The sequence below is a fragment of the Hermetia illucens genome, chromosome 4, assembly GCF_905115235.1.
Source record: "Hermetia illucens chromosome 4, iHerIll2.2.curated.20191125, whole genome shotgun sequence".
Lineage (NCBI taxonomy): Eukaryota > Metazoa > Arthropoda > Insecta > Diptera > Stratiomyidae > Hermetia > Hermetia illucens.
In genome coordinates this window covers 40,869,394-40,886,880 of record NC_051852.1, presented here as the reverse complement: position 1 = coordinate 40,886,880, position 17,487 = coordinate 40,869,394, and the positions used below count along the sequence as shown (strand labels likewise).

General features: G+C 39.7%; 2 protein-coding genes across 2 annotated transcripts in view; both read left to right on the top strand.

Moving 5' to 3' along the window:
• LOC119654324 (putative protein TPRXL) overlaps positions 1–16,208 on the top strand; it is an 81,695-nt gene extending 65,487 nt beyond the window's left edge. Inside the window, exons 3-4 of the mRNA XM_038059652.1 lie at positions 15,222–15,932; positions 15,991–16,208. Coding sequence (XP_037915580.1) covers positions 15,455–15,932; positions 15,991–16,058 — 546 coding nt within the window. The 5' untranslated portion in view covers positions 15,222–15,454 and the 3' untranslated portion in view covers positions 16,059–16,208. The remainder of the gene's footprint in view (positions 1–15,221; positions 15,933–15,990) is intronic.
• The window catches only part of LOC119654322 (titin-like), a 383,147-nt gene that overhangs the window by 321,204 nt on the left and 44,456 nt on the right, over positions 1–17,487 (top strand). The window lies entirely within an intron of this gene.

Below are 17,487 nucleotides of genomic sequence, written 5' to 3'. Positions count from 1 at the left end.
GCGAAGGTTGTTTGTACATGTTTGTTTGTTTCTTACGCGCATTCGATTGAGTCAGCCGTAAGCCGTGTGTTTTGTATAAAACAAAACCTTAATAACATCTATTCATTGTCTGTCTGTCACATGCAATGTTCTCCGAAACGGCTACAAAAATTGATCATGTGAAAGGTCTCAGTTTTGACGTAAATTCCAAAATGCACGAGTAAGGAACCACAATGTCCATATTAGACCATAGTTAGACCGGACTAATTTTCGGAAACTACCCAATCCAAAAATCTCAAAAATCCAAGACCATGCGCTTATATGAAATCTAGGCCTCAAAATCCTTCCCATTCCGATATCTGCTCAAATAAACTAAATAATAATATATTACCAACTTTTAGAAGTTTACCGGAAATCCCCCTTAAGTTTATGCTAGGTTTACCAAATTGATGAGAACAGTGTCGCTGACAATGCTGAAAAGTTTCGTGTGAATCGGGCCATTAGTTTCAGAGTCATAGCAGTTCAAAGTTATCAATTTCGCGCGAATTTACTGCATCTTATGCCGTGCAAATAAGATACTGACGTCACAATTAACGAGAATAATTGACATTCGAGTGAAATAGTTCCATTATGAAGAAGCTACTTCTTCACCGCCCTTTTACCCTTGTCGCTATTAGGTGATCGCTTTTTAATGTTTTGTTTAAAACAAAATCTTATTAAAATCGGTTCACTGTCTGTCTGCTGTCACGCAGGATGTTGTTGTTCAAATTCGAATATTTCCAAAGTGCAGTCCTCGCTACAATTCAACATTTATCCCAATGCTCTAGCTATCGTAGTTTTTGAGGTATTATGATTTTAGTGGTGTAAAGGCGACAATTCTTAGATTAGAGCACCCCAATGAAACTTTAGTGTTTGTGGGCGGAGCTTCACGATTAATTTCGCCAACTTTTTAGATTCTTGGGATAGCTCTCTCCTTTTGGTCGTTTCCGGCCACACAGGATAGTCTTTTGTCTATCGACAAATGACATAATGTCATTAAATATTACTCTTGAGAAAATAATACAAATGTTCGTGAAACCTAACCTGGAATAAAATTTTGTGAGACTAATGTTTTGGGCGCCTTTGGCGGCAGGACCAGGATACTCTTTTGTCAGATTTCATGAACCCAGGTTCATTATAGAAAGAAAAGAAGAACGAATGATGAAAAATTAATCTTGGATCTGGAAAACCTCTTAATAGACAAAAAGACACTTTTGTGATTATCTCCATAATTGTATACAATTCAATTCAACTCTGATATATATCATACATATTTAGAAAGAGGCAACTATTTTATCCCAGGCACTTTTCGCCCTTAAGGTGGACCTCCTCAGTAACCATTTGCCTGTTTTCACTGTGGTGTATAACTTTGTCCTTTTGATTGACAAGTGCCACAATCAACTTCAAGCTCGTTATAGTAAACTACTGCGACCTTTTTTCCCACCATTTACAATATGGACGGAAAATGATACAGACATGCAGTAGTTTCCTGCGACGACCATACGGACAACTATCACACAAGGAGAAGATTCGCGATTTCCAGCATTCCACCATACAGGAAATCGAATCGAAGGCCATTGTCTAAGAAACGTGCAATAACTTAATTGCCAACCCAACAGAATGTGTGAAATATATCAAATTCCCTTCTTTTTGTCCGTGTATCTTTCGTCGCCCAGAACTCGTCGATGTAAAAATTCTATGTGGGCTATTCCCATGAAATCTATGGCGGATTGAAAGGTTCTGCATGGAGACATAAATACAATCGCAAAAACAAAAAGAGCAACGAAATGAGTGCAAAAATATGCAGACCTAATTAACAATACATCTCTCGTACACAAACATATCACATATTCTCAATCCTCGCCGCAATCTATCAAGTGCAATAGCCAAGTCAGTTTATAGAATGCCATTCAGAGCGGAATGCATAGCCAAGAATTTTCGCCACAATATATCGAGTATGTGAATATGTGTCGTCGGGTGCACGGTATAATTCATCACCGTCGTTCGAAACACCATTATGCACTATTGCACCTCGTCACCACTGGCAGTGTCCCGTCGTCGTCCCCCTTTCATTTGGCTGCAGTCAACCCCGTATGAACATTGGAACCCTGTCTTCTCCTCGTTGTTGTCTGGACGCGCATATAGTAGACATCCAAACAGAGCCTCATTGCTACAGATTGAATAGCCTTGTCACTATTAATAAATAATAATTAAAATAACTTGCTTGAAATCAATATAACAGAGGAGGAGACAGTGGCACAGATATCCATGCGAATATGAGTTGTATGTGTCAGGCAGCTGAGGCCACATGTTCCCATGCCCCGCGATCCAACAGGATGCTTGGATAGAGTATGTTTGATTGCAGTCTTCGCGGAATATTAATATTTTTTTTCACCTTTTCACACGAGGCTGAACACAGCTAGAGGCTGGGTTGATGGCTTGGGGAAAGCGGGGAGAGGTGCTAGTCATTCATTAATAATTTTGCATAACTGTGTCAGTATTGTGCAATTTCAAGTCAACAAATGAATTCGAATGGCGAGCACCCGTTTGTATATAGGATTTGGGGCTTGGGGTGGTGGATCCGATTTTGCGAGGAAATTTTGATGATTCCTATGGACTTTGAACTTTTATATTGATTAATTCCGATTTTAATTTTAGAAATGTTTATAGTTGGAAAATTAAAACCTGGAGCTTTTTTAATTCAGAATACGTTCAAAGAATCAATCAACATTGGTCCAGTCTAGCAGTTGCACTCTAAGAAGGAAACCAGGAATTTTCTACCCCAATTAGTAGCTACTTTACTCGAAAGTTTTTCGACTCCTATAATTAAAAAGGTCCTTCTTTCCACAATAATCAGTGGAATTTGTAGAGCTTAACATCTGCGAGATTCTCACGGACCTTGCGATCAAATAATATGAACATTTTATACGATTGACACCAAAGTTAGCCACTTTCTCCCCCTTGGTTTTATAACGACGCTAATAAATAAAAATCTCCGACATAAGCCTCACTGTAGTAGCCCCATTCGTTTTTGTCTTCCAAATTCCAACAAATTCAGCACAAACTACTTTAGACAATATTGAAATACTGAAAAGAAAACCAAAGCCGTTTTTCCCTAACTCTACGTGAAAAACAAGCACAACTACTGAACAGCATGAAGCCGATCTTTAAAAAAAGTTTGATTGTAAATTTATAGCCCACGACGACGACGGGTGCCTTCAGTCGCAGCCACTATACTTGGTCATAATGGACCTTATGCACATATAGAAGGTACCAACGAAAAGCCAACCAAAAACCAACCATTCACCATGTCGTCCATGTCCCATTTATTATAACGTAAATTGTATAGGAAGACAAAAGCAATAGAGCTGGAGAGCCGAGTTGTCGACATATTCGCGCCATAAAGAAATTTTCTTCAAGTTAAAGACTCTAACTTTCTCCTTTCGCCAAGTTTGTTGTTGAACGAAGATTTGATATTATAAACATCGCGGGATTGTGTCGTTTGCCATGTTTCTAAGAGGTGTGTTTGCATTGCACCTACCATGAAGCTGGGAGCGAATGTGGTGCCTCGATGAAAATTTCCATAAGGCCCTGGTCTTGTACAAATTGCTCGTCTCGGACGTTTTGTTCATGATGAAGAGTCTTGTGTGGGAACCTGATATATTGGTTTAGATACACTCTTGGCGAAAGATGTTTATTTCGGTTGTTACTTCTTTCCTCGCGAAGCTCATGCATTATCGTTCGAAAAATGGTTCAAAATGCATTCTTCGCTCAGTTGATTAATTGCTTCTCGTAATAGTGTTCTCAGCTACCGCTTTCTTTGCATAGTATGGAGGTTGGAGTTAAAAAGTAAAGAAAGTAATTACAGACGCCAGCTGAGGTGCTGGTTGACTTGGAAAAAATCAAACTCAGTCGATTGAAATCCGTGCGGGTGGCAATGGAGTCGCAACATCTTGGGTTGATCTGCAGTGGAGAAACTCTGATTGTATGCCTCATTTAACAGATCATCTGTTAACACTACAATCATGTGCAAGCCCCGTCGCTAATCTAAACCAAGCGGGTCCTAATGAAACTTTCGCATTTCTCCCATCGCAGAAGGCATAATCATGGCACAATGGGCATGGAATTCCTCTTAATCATCTCCTTGCCAGTTTCAGATTCGTGTCTAGAAGTTCATTTCATTCATTTTCAAAGCACTTTCATTACAGAGCTCGCTCATTGTTATACTTCATTGCGGCTCCCGGTGTCCGTCGAGTAAAAGTTGGACGTTTCGCTTTTATGCGCCTTGCTTTAAACAACACGAAATCTACGGACATACATATTTGGAGCAAACTAATAAAAGACTGCCATGGACGCAGTTGCAGCAAGGGCTAGAAAGTCATTACTATCAGAGCAGTTTATCAATATTGTAATATTTCTTTCTCTTTGCTGGCAAAATAAGGAGATATGTTCATGTTGTAGATAATACGCCAAGATAGAGTCGTGCCCGACATTCCTTTTTGGACAATAGTGTGTGCGCATTGCATGTAGGCTGCAGTGCGGTGAAATCGATCCGATTGGTATCAAGGGGCAATAAATGATGTCATAGAGAATATGTGATATGACAGTTTCGCAAATATGATTCCAATAAATTGTGTATTAAGTTGAAATTTACAATGGTGAGGATGTCGATCCAAAAGGATAAGCGGGCAGTATATGCATCTATAATGGGGACGGATTTGACTTGTTTTAAAAAAGGAGGCGAAAGTAATGTATCTTCTTAGAGATTGGCCACTGGCCCACGAAAGGGGCCATATATATGCACGAAGCAGAATCGTGTGAAACCTTGATTGCAAATATATATGTAGAAGAATAGGCGAATTTTTTTAATAATAATCGTTGGCGCAAGTATCCATATTGGGTCAGGGCCTTGAAGTGTGTTAGAGCACTTCATTCATGACCGCAACGGTGCACTACAGTACACTGTAGGAGTCAATGTGGTCAGTATTGCGCTTTCCCGAGATTATTACCCTGATTTGACTCAGGCACTCATTAACAGCTGAGTCGACTGGTATCCGACATCCAGTCACGATAACAAATCCCTCTGCCGCCAGTGAGATTTTTCTTTAACCTTCCTTTATAGAAAGCACCGCATTCAAGCCTGTAACGGTGCACTATAGGACTACGGTGCACTATAGCAAGCAATGTTCTCAGCATTGCGCTCGTCCGTGATTGTTACCCTGATTTGCCTCAGGTAATCTTTCCAACTGATTCCTTTCAGAAGTAAAAGGCCTCGGAACATTTTCTATTAATTCAGTAACCACGAAGCACTTAATAGCAATGCAATGTCAGTACCAAAAACAACACCCAATAAAATTGTTTTGGTTGAAATATCTCATATATTTCTGGGAGATTTGAGTTGCAGGCAAACAAAATTACGATATCTTAGTAGATTCCGGAGAGAATCCTCCGAAAAATGTTTAAGCTCCGGGAGTCTGGAGAATACCGTTCATTTAGAACGAAGAAATTTATCAGCAATATTACGACCGTTTGATTGAGGATAACATCTGGCTCAATAAGCTACGTTGGACGCTTCATCTAATCCGCATGGATCAACATGATTCAGCTCGGAAAGTCTCGGGGGTACTATCTATGCTAGAAAAGGACGTGGCAGAACCTGACTTAGGTGGAGCGATGACCTAGGTCAGGAAGCCATGCAACTACTAAGGATATCGAATGCGGTAGCCCTCGGTACAAAATTAGGAGCCTTAGATCGAAGATCGAGTGTAGCACCGTCAATAATAATGATGAGGCCAGATCTGGTCCTAACATTAATAGTGAAATCAGAGCTACTTACATCCAGACGTTTCCTGTTTTTGTAAAAAAAATTGGATTCATCTTTGTAAGTCTGACTGTCCTTTCTAAAGACGAGTTAGTCTCACAAGAATCAACATGGAAACTTAGAGTTATAATTATACACGCAGACAGCATTAGAAGAATCAGCGGGATATGCATAGACATACCCCAAAAATTAAGATTAAAGTGTTGACTTTTCCGCAAAATCTTCGTTACCCATCCAAGACAAACTGGTGAAAAGATTTCTGAAGTACAATGAACTTTGGAGAGGTACGCATTCCATGGACTAAAAGCAGCTGATGCGCAAAAGAGCTGAAGCATTGAGCAAGGTTTATTTATTTACGTATTACATGGTGAGTTTGGCTGATTTACACTCGCTGTATTACAAACAACATATTCTAAATCTGTCCGGATAGCTGAGTGGTTAGAGCACAAGGCTGTCATACGAAAGGTCCCGGTTCAAATGTCATTGGTGGCATTGGGGTTTGTATCGTGATTTGACGTCGGATACCAGTCGACTCAGCTGTAAATGAGTACCTGAGTCAAATCAGGGTAATAATCTCGGGCAAGCGCAATGCTGACCACATTGCATTCTGCAGGGTACTATAATCCTGTAGTGTACCGTTACGGTCTTGAATGAAGTGCTCTAACACACTTCAAGGCCCTGATCCAATATGGATTGTTGTGCCAACGATTATTATTATTATGTATTCTAAATCTACATTTGCTTGCAATCGATGAATGATTTCCTTATCCTCTTTTTCGATGAAATAGCTTTTATAGGGATCCAATTTATTGCGGTCAACCTCTTTGATCATCGTTGCCTGCTGCATTTTATGTCTTTTTTCCAGGATATGCCGTGTGACTGCAGAACTGATATGTTGTTTTCTTTGGCTTATCGTAAGAAAAGGATATAAGATGGACTAGGTAACGGTGATCATATTACCAGCCATTTTTTGGCAAATTATTGACTTTGAGAATTGAGGGAGTTCTGAGTCCGCAACGACTTGTTAACGAACCAATTTTGAAGCATCTTACTTTCTCTGCTGTGGTCCACGGATCCCTCTTTTAGGGTTAAACACTAAAGTTATTGAAAGAAAATTGACTAACGATTTCGTCCAGGGCAGAAGCAACTCATCAGACGCTACCTCAACCCCGGCCCTGGGAGCAGCGTGACAGAAAGTGGCGACAGGAGGTAATCACTCCATTTGTATATAATCGCAAACATCCAGGGCAGAAGTGAGCCAGCGTCTGATGAGTTGCCTGGAGAAAACCGTCAGTTATTTTTTTTGAATTTTTTTACAATTTTGTTTCGGCGATTTTTTAATTTGTTATAATTTGTTTAGATATTTCTTCATCTGGAAGGCAAGTAGCTTCCGTTCTTAATGAACGAAGTACATTTGCCATTATATAACAGACTTACGAAAATATTCGCTGAAACAATTTGATGCTAGTACCTTTTGTTGCAAAGTACCTGAGCTGAAATTTCGATTGATTGGACTATTTTTTTTATTCAACTGCGGTTTTCACCTCTGATGTGTCTTTTTTAAGACGTCCATCACAGTGAAAGCTAAGATTTCTGACATCAGTTGGTGATATAATGATCCCATTTATCGGGCAGGGGATGTCTCAGTTGCCTGATAAACACAACAGCTTTCGCTTTATCGTGAATTCTCCCTGCTATCAGCAATTATCCTAGTTTTTTAAGATGAATCCCATTTCTGGGAGGGGTTTTCTGAGGTTTTCTGAGATGTACAAGTCGTTGTGCCGACCGCGAATGATATTTATAACCAAACTATCGTCAATTGGCAAATTGTAAACAGAATGTAAAAGTATATCAGCAATAATCCTAGAAATCTTGGTACTTGGCAGACACCTACTTTATTGGGATGACATTTAGAGGTGGAGCTTTTCTATTTTAGTCGGACCATCGCTCTTTTATATACGACGTCGAGATGTTATACAAATTTGCCGGTAAAAGCTATCTATCTTGTACAATAGCGTTTTCTACTATACTCCGATAAACCATGACAAATCATAGGTTCATCCGTAATGGGTGGGCAGTTTCCACTCCAGTTTCGACTTCACAATACATTTTTATTTTACCTATATCTGACCAAAGAGAGCCCCCTCGGAAAGGAAGTCCTCGCAACATACTCCGAATAGAGTATTTCGCTATGGCCTAAGCTAAACTAGGAGAAAGATGTTAGACAAGAGGAAGAACAATTTCTGGGCAATATTTACTGCCGAAAATATGGAATAGATGTGTAATAGATTAAGGTAAAAACTGATGAAAGCTTTTTAATCCAACGTATAAACTCGGCTGTGGGCTAAGGAGGACAAAATCTGCCAAATATTCGCCTAAGCTTTTCTTGTTAACGGTGAACTGTTGCTAGATCATTGGTGTAAACTTTACTTTTAAAGTAGAACCAAAGGAAAAAGTTGCAAGGTGGTAGGTCTAACGATTGTACCGGCCAATTTAAGTCTCTGTTTCATACGTCCGCGCAAGTTTCCTGCATTGTCTCACCAGAGGTAACGTGGTTCATTCACTGCGACTTTTCAACTAAAGGCATTTTCGAAAAAGTATGATTCGAATTCACAAATCTCCCTTTCGTTGAAAAGGAGGTTCGACCTAAGAGAAGTAGTGTTTGGGGTCTGTAAGGAACACAGGAGATGAGAAATATTCAAGGTCCCTATTGTCAGCCACGCATATACAGTCTTTCTTTTCCTTTTTACCGCTGGCAAAACCAGCCTGCCTTATCCCCGATTGCTTTGCTGGCATTGTGATAAACAAATAAGAGTTCCAGCTGTAATTTCAACTCCAGCAGTAATATTTCCAGCTGACCTAGCCGGACCAGCGCAACTTCAGCAGTCTTCAAATCACTAACTTGTTTGAGACATTGCAATTTATTGATTAAATTCATTGTGGCCGTGCGGGAAAGCCATTGATAATAGCCAAAATGTATGAACCGTTTCTAAGGTTTTTTCATTACTTTTGTAGTGAATTCTCTCGCTACATACATAACAACTTATGCATCGACCATGTTTGTGGAACTAGCAGTTTCTACTTGTTAAATGCATTGGCATACTATCTAACATTTACCATGGAACCACCGTAAGATATCATGTCAAAGGCAGATTTAGCTCACTCTAGCTAGGTGTCTTTCTTGTATATGCGACACTCGTAATGGTACCTCCATGGTCTCCTTCGCTTTTCATAGTTTACCTTATATAGATTGAATAGTTGATTGCATGCCAATAGTCCCGGCATACAAGTATTTCCTTTACCAGGATTTCACCTGGATTTTTCTCTAGATTTCTACTATGGTTCAAAAAATCTAGAACAGTAAAAGGATTAGTGCTCCAAATTTCCCGGTGGACTTCCAGTTCTATATATTCATCAATTTCATCTGCCAAAATGTCAATAGGTATTATTTCCCAAAATGGCAAATGTTACAACATCTAAGTTGCACACAACCTGGAAGCATGTCGTGTCCGTCTGTCTGTCTATCTGTCACAGGCACTTTTCTCAGAAACGGCTATACCGATTGACACGAAATTTGGTGAGAAGGTGGGAACTGTGCAGTAAGTGATATTCTCTTACGTTGAGATTTAGGGCGGGGTCCCCATGCATGTAAAAGGGGTGTGTAAATTTTTTTTCACCAAATATAGTCATGTGGGGTATCAAATGAAAGGTCTCGATTAGTACTTTTCGATGTCGATCCTAGTTTTGAGAAAGGCGGGGAGTGGGAGGGGTGCAAATTGATGATTTCTTTAACGGAGCCATTCTCAGAAACTACCCAACCGAAAAATATGGAAAAAATCATGAAGCTGCTTCTATACGGTGCCCAGGCCTCAAAATACTCTCCATATCGATACCTGTTCAAATTAAGTTAATAATAGTATATTACCATATTTTTTTTAGGAAAATTGAGTAAAACCCCCCTTAAGTTTATCTCAGAGTTATAAAAGTTGGTAGTAGTATAAAATGTAATATGAAGCATATTATTTCCAAGTTTGATCAAAATCATACTATTAGTAACAAAATTACAGTAGCTCAAAATTGTCTTTACCGTGTAAATTTACAACCCGAAGTACTAAATCTGATATGCTAAACGCATATTCTTAACGGGCTACGTACAAACGGGATAGTTCTACACTCAAATATACTCACAGGAGAAGCAAACAAAACCTTTCATATCTGAAGCACCCAGCTTCCGGCTTCCCTACTTGTTGTTGATTTGTGTCGATTTGGATGAAGCAGAAAATGTTGATATTGGCAACCCATAAGAAACGTAATTTTGTGGGTTGAAGAGTAGCTAAGCACTGATGAAGGGAGTAAGTAGCCCCGAAATATGTACGCCTCTCTCTGTATATACTAGACTAGCTAATGTCGAGGTTAGTTGAGGACTTTGAGCTGCTACTGTGATCATCTTTTCAACCAGATCATATCTATTCTTGGATTTCAAACAATGTAAATCGCATTTAGTGACCAACAATTCAGTTGTAAGAGCTAATTGCGCAAAGGAGATGTAAATAGTTATCTGTTATGGAGCGTTAACCAAAGGCATACGGAAAACGGAAATTTTTCATGGTATAGTTGTTTCCAGTTTCCTGATGACTGACTACCTAAGTGACTTTTCCGCTGCTCTTTGCTTCACGAATATATTAGAGAAAACTAAACACTAAAGTTGCTTCCCTTGCATGTGCACAGGTATCAATTACATATTAGTTGCGCAAATTAACTAATAAGGCGCGGCGGAATAAACAGAAGCCGTTCAAAAGCTATAAATACAATGACAAATTACGCACGTAAGTGCCTCAACCTATGAACAACATGATTAATAAGGAAATATCTCATTTATGATCCGAGGTTAATATTTTGCCTTTAATGTTACTATTTTTCTCTATGCTTATGCGCCCAACCCACCATATACATCATTAGACATTCAATACCGTGTGTCTGCCGATTTCAATTATTTCTTCCTTCTTGACTTATTACAACGAAGCCCATTGATTGGAGTTGCTGTTTTATGAATAGACTGTACTTAGCGTATTAATGATTAATTAGCATCTCATTGAGCCAACTATTTATCTGAACATACGAGCAGAGTGGTTGGTACTTAGATGTTTGCTTTGATAAGTTACAGAATGCTTGCTACGCATGATTTACTACGATAAGTTAGGCACATTTCTGTCTTTGCTTAAGTGTTTTCTAGTTCTAGTGTCCCAATCGATTTGAATGCAAATCATTCACGACACAATTCTATCTCGACTATCTGGTGCCCAGCTACGGATAATACAATACATCCTATACACTATATAGAATTGTACGAATATCCACTTGAAGATATCTTTTGTTGAATTTCGTCCCCGCTATCCTCGCTTATTTTCTTTTCGCAAAATAAAGCTTACGGAAAACTTTTTGACTTCGCCCCATCATACGATAATAAAGTGGAAAAGTTCATGCATAAAATGAGTTTTCCGGGGCAAGTTGTTGTCGTGGAAAAAAATTTAAAATGTTTACAAAATATTCCAAAGTTCAAGTGACTTTTAGCTACATTAGAAGTTTAGTAACAGGCTCTAGTGGATTAGATTTATGCTCTTAGCAGTAATTCACAGTTTTGAGATTCGTTACGGAAGTCGGTTTTCCAGTCTATTACCTTGTGTATTACCTAATGACAGTCCTCACTTTACAAATCCTTCATGTAAAATTACTTGGAGTTAGGCGAATGAACAAAAGTACAAAGTTGAGTTTGTGAAAAGTTTTCGAAGAATAACCTATAATTATACAAGATCCAAACAAGCCATTTCTTACTATTTTTTATATCCATACCACTTCGGCGGGATGCTAGCATTTTGTTTCATTTTATCTTTATTCATATTCAAAAAGTAATCTCAAGCTTAATATAACCTTTTTAAAAATGGCATCTTTTATACTTAAGCAGGTCTTAGGCTCATCCCATTCGAATTACACTCACTAGTTAGACCATAAGACCTAATAATCCAGATTACAGACCTAATAATCTTCACCGACGGGACAGTCATGGAGTATGGATCGGGTGCAGGGGTGTTCTGGGAGAATCCAATTATAGAACTGGCCCGACCCCTCGGAAAAATGACGACCATATTCCAGGCGGAGATATATGCCATTTCATTGGCAGCAGAAGAATGTCTGCGGCAAAAATGGAGGGGTCGCACCATTCGAGTCTGTTCCGACAGTCGGGCGGCATTATCAGCACTAAATGGCAACAACATATCAAGCACATATCAACAACATATCATGGTGTGGAGTTGTCATCAGGTGCTGCTGAAACTTGGCCGACTGAACGAAACATTCCTAATGTGGGTGCCGGGGCACTCTAACATCGCCGGCAATGAGGAGGCTGACAGACTAGCTCGCCGAGGGTCTGGATCCACAATGGTGGGGCCAGAACCAGCTCTTGGAATCCGACCATCTACTGTCAAGTCTACTCTGAAGGGTGAAATTACAAGGATTCACGCAACCGAGTGGAAAAATTTGGACTCTTGCCGGCAAGCGAAAATCCTTGTGAAAGAGTCTAGGGCCACTAGAGCGGCATTTTTGTTGTCTCGTAAGAAGTCGGACATGAAAACCCTAGTAGGGCTTTTGACGGGACACTGCCCCTTAAACTACCATATGGAAAAGATTGGGGTAGTGGTTTCGGCTGTGTGCAGCCAATGTGAGAAGGAGGAGGAGACGGCCCTGCACTTTTTATGCAGCTGCCCGGCATCCTGAGATCTCAGACGAAGACACCTTGGCAAGGTTTTCTTCAATGAAGCATCTGCACACTCTCTGCCTCTGGAGAATGTTCTCAGATTCGCTAAAGCCTGCGAACACCGTAGGCGGGAAGCCATTGAATAGGCAACTACGGGGATAGTACAATGGGCCTAATAATGGCCTGAGTGCTCGGAGCTGCGGCTCCCCCCAGTTAACTAAACTAACCAACTAGACCATAAAGTTGGCTTGCATAGTAGTTCCACAAAACGTGTACGCTGATTCAATGCAGTTTCGGCATCATAAAATGACAGATTGACGTGAATCATAGGATATAATAATTGGAGCCCTTTGACTTTCAATACGAATTCGTAGCGTTGGTAGCGTTCAGAAAAACTAAGAAATCAGTGATCTTACTACCAGAGGCATCTCTGAGATCGTCCAGGAATGCCTTGCTAAATTATCAGAAAAGGTGCCCAATTTCATATAAAGTATGTAAGAATTTCTTCCTCTTCTTCACACATTTGGCATGGCAACTGCATTAAATCCTTCGTTTTTCGTAAGTTGTATGAAAGCCACATCTACCTCGATCTGGTACATGCAGCACTTGCTGTCTTTTATCCTGCAGTTTCTGGTCAGCTCTTACTCATTTCCGCGCGTGTAACAGTGCAGACACTGAACAAATCGAATCGACGATTCTGTATAGTCATCATCATCAACGGCGCAAAAACCAATATCCGGTCTTAATAAGGAACTCCAGACATCCCGCTTTTGCGCCGAGGTCCACCAATTCGATATCCCTAAAAGCTGTCTGGCATCCTGACCTGATGCCATCGCTCGATCTCAGGCAGGGTCTGCCTCGTCTTCTTTTTCTACCATAGATATTGCTCTTATAGACTTTCCGGGCTGGATCATTCTCAGCCATACGAATTAAGTCACATGCCTTCGGCAAGCTATTGAGTCGGATTTTATCCACAACTTGACGGTCATGGTATCACTCATAGATTTCTTCCTTATGTAGGCTACGGAATTGTCTCTCCTCATGTAGGGGGCCAAAAATTCTTCGGAGGGTTCTTCTCTTAAACGCTGCCAAGAGATGGCAATTTTTCTTGCTTAGAACCCAAATCTCCGAGGAATTCATGAGCACTGGGAAGATCATTGTCCTGTAGAGTAAGAGTGTCGCCTGCTCGATAATATGGGGCTAGCTGGCCTAGCAAGATAGCGGAGAATATCTTATAGACGGTGCTCAGCAACGTCCACGGTCTTCGGCAGCACTGATTTCGGTAGGGAGAGTTAAGATTTTGATTGGGACGGGGAAATGATTTTCCATCATTTGCGGTATTAAAATTATCATCTTGTTTTGCAGATGTAAAACCGGCATTCCTAATTTCAAACCTTAAGTCATTTTCCGCTCTTTCCAGTGCTTCCAGCCACAGATCGTTAATACGAATGAAGTAAATTGGACTATTTGTCTGAGACTCGTCTTCCTTGATGACTATCCAGTGTCCCCAGGGGATTAATTAATTGATGTTCCACAAATGCTGGTATCCCAGATGTCATCCATCTTAGGTACACACGATGTCATGCAATTCCGTGAGAATTGGTCTTAATAGATAATGACATGGTACTCCTGAATTATCTGGTACGAATTAAATCGCGGAAGAGGAACCTATGATTCTTCTGAGACGTGATCTAGGAGTTGGTTAACTACCATCCGCATAAACGTCGGCTTTACATTGTTGTCTCTTGCGTTCACCTTTAACCGATTTCTGGTCTAACAAAGCTACCGTAGGTAGTTCTTCGTCACCTCATTAAAAGTCTGCTATATAATGCCAGTGGCTACGTGGCGCGATCGATTTCGCCTCCTTTTCTTTTACTTGCCGTGCTGGCTTCTTTACATGATTGCTTCCGCTTAATCAATTATGGCCGTTCCATTACACATCTTTTATATTAATCAACAGTAGCCTCATATTTAATCTTGTCCCACTTGCCTCATCAAAGATACTAAAGGACTTTCTATTAGTCTTTGCTTTTGTGTGGAGGCTTATTTTCTACGAGTCTAAACAGGAGGTTTTTGAACGACCTACAAACGTTTTAATTTCTTTTCTTCTGTTCTATTCTCCAAATATAAGGAACCAATTGGAAGATACTTCAAGGAACTTTTTCTTGTATGATGCTACTTCGATAGTTGGCATGATTTAGGGAAAACAATTTTATCATTTGGAAAGCTTCCAGGTGCTAATTGAATCTTTAATCCTTTATTAAGGTCATTAAGAGGGTTTATTAGGTTTCGTGATAGTTTAGATTTTTCCTTTGATTTTTCGCGAGATAATTGGAGGGGTAGCGATATCCGAATGTATCCAAACAATGCTTATGCTCAGTTTCGCATGGTCAGAAAGTGTTTTTAAGGTGTTCAACAATTATATCTGCTTTCTCAGACTCAGTTCTAACCCACTAATTATAACTTTTCTTCAAAGTGAAATTTGATATTATTGGCCGTTTTGCGATATTTTACTGATTTCCAGAAAGAGAAGTTAGCGCCTTTGTTATCAACTAATTTGCTAAGAATGAATGAATGACCATCATTCATTTCCATAGTTTGCCATATTTAAACAAACCAATCATTTCTTAGGTAATTTATGTACAAAAGACATTTGCTCTACCTGTGATACTAAAGTTGTAGAATACAAATTCGGGAACTCTCTACTGAAAACAAGTAAAGTGCGTTACAACTTTCCTTAAAATTCACAACGGTAACGACTGTCTACAACAATTTCAATCTGTGATAATAAAACACTATTACAAATCATAAAAGTTCGTTACATATGTTCTTATATGTAAAAACTACAAAATTAAAGCAAAATCATGAAAGGTTGTAAACTTTGTGAAATGCTCGAGTACCAGCAACAGCAACAACAGAAGCTTCTGTTGAAGAGTGGTAGCCTAACAAGCACCGCAAGCAAACTTCCAACAACCAGTAGCCGGCATCTACTCAACTATTGCAACCACCTGGCTTCCATAAGACGCTCGAGTACAGGGAGCAGTGGGAGCGCCTGCGAATCAAATGGATCGCCGTCCATGTCTTCAGCCTCGTCATCTTCATCACTGATATCAGTACCATCACCGACTACCAGCTTGCCTTCACCTGTAGCCGTTGCTGCTGCCGCGGCTGCAGCATCCGCCAGCACCATGGGTGCCCATCTAACAGGTTCTTCCACATTGGGGGTTCCCGTGCCAACTTCTCCCAGTAGCAGTTCGTTAGCGGCAAATCTTGAACAATCGTACCATGCCATTTTACCGCCACATTTTCGTGATATGTTCTATGCTACACATTTGCTCAGAGGTGAGATAGTTGTAAAGATCTTAAGATTTTTATATCTTTAGCAAATCACCCTGTATAGATTTCATTGCACATAGATTGGTATATCGGATTGGAATTAAATTTAATCAGTCTAAGATTTTCTGTTGAACACATGTATTAGCATCGGTAATAGTGCACCTTCGTAGTTTTAGGTATTGCACACAGAATTTATTATACTTTTCTAAATTTGTATAGATATCAAAGGCACAATAAACATTTGAAAGACATACAACTACACATACTTTTCATTTACAAAATAACAACCATGTTTGTCTCTGAATTAGATACAAACATTAAAGATATCCAGGACATTTCACACCTATCTTGTCCACCAAAAAATGTGCATCATTTTGACTAACTTCTTAGCATATTTCATATTACTTGTAGATAACCTGAACTAAGTTACAATTTGCATTTTTGTTGGTGATGGAAAATTTCAGATTCAGAAATTTTATACAGAATAAACATGAATTCAGGAAATATGTATAGACGTTTGATGATGAGACCGATTAACCTCCCCTAAACGCTCTCGCGAGGATTCCTGGCGTGTGCTATCCTATGTTCGCAGTCTTACGGAGAGAGTGGATTTCATTCACCCTTCCTGCTACTGTACCATTATTCAGTATATCCTTAATATTGATTTTTCTTCTTCCTCTTCTTTTTGACTATTGTCTGATAGGTACGTCGACGTAGTCTGCTCCTAGCGACATTATTCTCATCACTCACTAGCGTACTTTTCTTTGGAAAATTATACGGAATTTCCTCCATAGTCAACAAGAAAAATTGGGCTTATAACTACATATAATGTTAAATAATAGTTTCTTTCGATAAATAAATAAGAAGAGAGAGGCATCTGAGGTTTGAGTTTATATGTAATACAATTCGTCGTTGGTTTTGATCTTATTTGGCCCACGTTGGTATGGGGTGATATAGCCAGCAATTCGCTTGTCGCCCTTTATTAATATGCGACCTATTCGTTTTCAATTTCGTCTTGTGATCGCCATACGTGCGCAAGTAGAAGTCTTCATTTGAGATTGTGTCAGGTCATCAAAATGCAGTCCTGAATTGAATTTTGCCGGTCACGCGGAGAAATCTACAAGGTCCTTTGAGTGCTTTTTTTTATTCGCGAAACCAAATGTATTTGATAATGCTAAGATCGAGTTTGTTAAAAGTCAGCCTCGTTCGGTCGGTCAGATTTCGTTGCTCCGGATTCGAATCCTGATTTGTCGCTGCTGTAGGCGGTGTGATGATAACGAACCTGAAGTACATTTTTGTTGAAAATCAAATAGGTTGAAAGAATAATGTGGATTCCCTATATTCCACAAAGGAGTGGACAGGAGACATATTGTATGCCGATTTTCTTTCAAACAAATCTCATTAAATGTCAGTAGAAGTTTCCAGAAGAACTTATGTGCTGGATTCAATTGCTCTACCACGATCCGAAAAGTCAAGAAGTGTGGTGGGTGTATCAAAACCGCTTCGTGTCTCTGTGTCTCTCTCACTACTCTTCTTTGTTCTTGTTGTAGACACTGTAACA